This window comes from Dipodomys ordii, unplaced genomic scaffold (genome assembly GCF_000151885.1).
Source record: "Dipodomys ordii isolate 6190 unplaced genomic scaffold, Dord_2.0 Scaffold226, whole genome shotgun sequence".
NCBI lineage: Eukaryota > Metazoa > Chordata > Mammalia > Rodentia > Heteromyidae > Dipodomys > Dipodomys ordii.
Window position 1 is genome coordinate 809,829 of NW_012267442.1, and position 4,249 is coordinate 814,077.

At 46.8% G+C, this 4,249-nt stretch overlaps 1 protein-coding gene across 1 annotated transcript in view; it reads left to right on the forward strand.

Moving 5' to 3' along the window:
* The first annotated feature begins 337 nt into the window (after positions 1–337).
* Apcdd1 (adenomatosis polyposis coli down-regulated 1) overlaps positions 338–4,249 on the forward strand; it is a 35,274-nt gene continuing 31,362 nt past the window's right edge. The window contains exon 1 of the mRNA XM_013035845.1: positions 338–395. Coding sequence (XP_012891299.1) covers positions 338–395 — 58 coding nt within the window. The remainder of the gene's footprint in view (positions 396–4,249) is intronic.

A 4,249-nucleotide genomic window follows, 5' to 3' on the forward strand; every position in this document is an offset into this window, starting at 1 on the left:
GCGGCCACTACAACTCGTTGCTGCGCGCGCGGCGGCCGGGGCGGGCCGCGGCGGGCGCGGAAAGACCGGGACGCGGACGGAGTCCCCGCGCTGACCCGGGTCCGACCGCACCGCACCCGCCGGGCATGGGACACGCCGCGGCCGCCTGAGGCCCGGCCTGGCCGGCGCCCACCGTGGGCAGCGGCCGAGGAGCCTGGTGGAGCCCGGAGGGAGCCCCAGAGCCGCCCGGCCGGCCGGCCCCTGCGGAGGTGGAGGCGGAGGGCACCGCGCTGCGCTGCGGGGCTTGGCGGGGACCGGCTCTGACGGCGGCGGGCGGAGGCCCCCAGGCGCCCTGGAGATGTCCCGCGTGCGCCGCCTCTTGCTCGGATACCTGTTCCCGGCCCTCTGGCTGCACGGTGAGTAGCCGCGGGCTGCGCTGCCCCGGGCGGACATCGCCCTCGGGGACAGCATGCCGCCCTCCCGCCCGGCCCAGCTCGGGCCCGGGCCCCTGGCGGCCCCAGCGCGGCTGGGCTGCCCAGCCCGAGGGCTCTTTCGGGCTGGGTGCGAGCGGCGCCCACACAGACACTTAGTATCCCCAGAATCCGGTGAGTGCCCGGGGAAAACCGTGATCCACTCACGGCATCGCAGGCTCTGCGATCTCCCTTCCAAGGTGCTCGAGCGTAGCCGCAGAGCCTCCGCTGCCGTCCAGTCCTTTACCTGGCAGACTCACGCTCCCGGGGGTTGCCTGCCATCCCAGGACCACCTTGGGTCGCCCGCGCGAACTTTGGCTCCGCATTAAGGGTCGTGTGCGGTTCTCTCCCGGTGGATCGCTGCGTTCTCTGCGTGCAGCGCAGGAGGACTCCTGGTACCAAGATTGAGCCATGAAATGCTGTTTCCTAAGGCTCCCGGGAACCCCACGCCTCAGTCCTCTCAGGCTGCTTTGGGAATCTTATTCTTTCTGTACCTTGTGGGCTATGTTTCCTCAAAGTTCTAGAAAACTCTTAGCCAGACAACCTCAGCACACAGAAATAGTCCAGAAATTGCACCTAGCAAAATAAGTCAGAATTGCTTAAGGATGGACTGGGCATGTTTTGTGGCGTGTGTGTGTGTGTGTGTGTGTGTGTGTGTGTGTGTGTGATGGACTGGGCATGTTTTGTGGCAGGTGTGTGTGTGTGTGTGTGTGTTTGCTTGCCCTCCCAGGCTGGGGCTTGGGCTTTGCTCACTTGGCTTTTTCACTTCAAGGCTAGCTTTCTACCACTTCAGCCACACCTCCGCTTCCAGCTTTCTACTGGTTAATTTGAGATAAGAATCTCACAGTTTTCTCCCCCGGCTGACTTTGAACTGCAAAACCCAAATCTGAGCCCCCTGAGTAGCTAGAATTATGGGCAAGAGACACTAGCACCCAGTGCAGGTGGGTATGGATTCTTGTGACACAGGCAACAAGAGAACACGTTGTTATTGTTCAGATGTTCTGGCATTTCAGCAATGATTTCACTGATTCCCTTCCTTGACACCCATCACAGCCCCTCAAACCTCCAAACTTACTTCTGGCCCTAACTTCATAATGCACTGGAGCTAGGACTGAAAATTTGCCTCTCAACCCCTGAGAGGATCAAGGGACTAGTAGAAGAGAGGTAACCAGTAAACTGCTGCTTCGCTGTTTTCCTTGCAGTTCTGCAGGCCTTGCTACTGAACCAATGAGTCTGGTTGGGCTAGACCTGCGGACTGATTGCCAAGGTGTACTAAGAGTCCCAGTGATCCCAGCATCTTAAAAGTCAGGATAGAATGCTTGCAGTTCCAGAGCAAAAGAGAGAAGTTATAATTATAGGGTTGGACTTCTAGACCCATCTGCTTAGAATTACAGAGCAGTTTTAATCTTTGGCTGAAACATGAAACAAATCAGAGCCAATGAGCAGATCAAACAGCAGCTGCCACACACACAAAAAGAAAGAAAGGGGGTGAAACAAGCCAAACTGTCCCCCTTAAAAAAAAAAGCATGGCAATGTCTGGAGAAAAAGAGAGTACAAGTAACTTTCACATTAAAAGTAATCATGCAAGTTTGGTATCAACAGTTTTTTTTTTTTTCTTCCCATAGAACCATTGCCTGTTGAACTGCAAATACCACACTCAGGGATGCAACCTGAGCTTTTTCTTTCTCTTAGGTTATAATGATAGGCCTACCTACCCTTCCCACAAGCATAGTAATAACTAGCAGACATCAAGAGCCCATGTGTACCCAACTATATCCTTTGGTCAAGCATAGCCCCAACTCTTCCAGCTTTGAGTCTGGAGTCTATGGTAACTCCAGGGGGGGAGGGGTCTGGGGAAAGCTTCCCCAGTGGTGCTTGGAGATAGACAGTGAAATAGCAGTACCTGGAAGAGGTTGTCTGAGCTGTAAAGGAATAGAGTAGCAAAGAACCACACGATGTCCATATGTTTGTATGAAGGGAATTTCAGATTAGAAAGGGAATTTACGCAGTTCAATGACTTTCATAAAATAGCACAACTTTAAATTAAATTTGCAGTAGGAAGGTTATTCAAATGAAAGTTGCCTAAAGACCTACTTTAGTGCAGCAGTGAATTCAGTGTGTGAAATAAACAGAGGAGATAGTTGAACTGTTAATCCTGAGGATCCAAGAGAAGTATTGTGATAATTAGCTAGGATAATGGAAAGCACCAGAAAAGAACTAGATATTCTTTCCTGCTTCTGTATTCTTACTTGAAGCAGTTTTAATAGAAAGTAGGTGTTAATCAACCTTACCTGAGAATTATTTGATGATCAGATCTCTTTCCACAATAAGATCTTCAGGCATTGGAGCATTCTGCAGTTTGGTCAGTTATTTCAATGGAAGTTGTAAGTCTGAGGAAATTATCTGAAATGTTTGCAATTTTTATTTGCAATAATTATTTTTTTCCTAATAAGTCAGAATATTAACCCTGTTACACCATTTATCTGTTTATGATGATAACTTTGTAAACAAAACCCCAAGTTTTCTGTGGTTCTGAATATACTGTGATCAACTTTATAAATTTAGTTTCAGATATCACTTATAGACTGTTATAGAGACAAACTAGGCTAATAAGGCTAAATGCTACATTAAAAGTCACATGATTATCCTGAGTAGTTATGCAAATAACCTGTAAATCATATTGGTGAGTAAATAAGCTCTGGCAAGATTTTCACCTATTATTTACTTTGCTCTTTTTTTTCCAAACTGTAAATGTAGTGCAAAGCCCAAGTTCAAAATGTGATGGCATAAAACTGTATATGTTGCTTGCTTTCTTTCCCCTTCAGATTCTGAAAACAGTTGCATTTCTTAATCCAAATAAAACCCATTGAGTGTCAGAAGGTATGCAGCTGGAAGATATCCATTATCACTGTTTTCTTTGCCTAGATGAAAAGCCACAAACTTTCAGATGTCAAATTCTCAAAATCATTCAGCTCCAGAAACACAGATTAGCAGGAGGAGGCCAGAGAAAGTGGTGTGTTAATGCACCACAAAGGGCAAATTCACTGTGCTAATGGAAACATTTGATTTTAAGTTGGGAAATGGTCTCATCTCTGACTCTATTTACTTTTATACAACTCATTGACTTTTCTGAGGGGTGAAGACTTTTTTCAGCTCTTTCATTTATTCTGTTTAAAACCTTCAAACCATTTAAAAATCACCAAGCAAGTGTTTAACTGATCATATACAAGGAATGATTAAATGAGGCAGAGTAGAAATCTTTGAAACACCATTTTGCTGAATGTCATTTTTAGATAATCTAAGAAAACACTGTCTTTTACCCTCATGTCACAAAATGAAATCTTGAAAAGAAACATGACTCATTTGTACACAATAGAGGACAAGGGCCTTTGACAGATGTTAACTATTCTTTTGTTAAGTAAATTGACTTGCTGTGAATCTGTGGCTGAGTTCTGTGATAGCCATATACATTCTTTCTCTCCCCTCCCCACCTTCAAAAATAAGAAAACTGCTAAATATAGATGGGTGATATAACTATGTAATTAAATAATGTTTAGGGACAGGTGACAACTGATATAATCAATCAAAATGAAACACCAACCATTTAAGACTCAGAATAGAAAACTACCGGCTAAGCCTAGAGTCCGTGGCTTGTGCCTATAATTTTAGCTACTCAGGAGGCTGAGATCTGAGGATCATGGATCAAAGCCAGCCCAGGCAGGAAAGTCCGTGAGACTCTTATCTCCAATAAACCACTAGAAAACCGGAAGTGGCACTGTGGCTCAAGTGGTAGAGCGCTC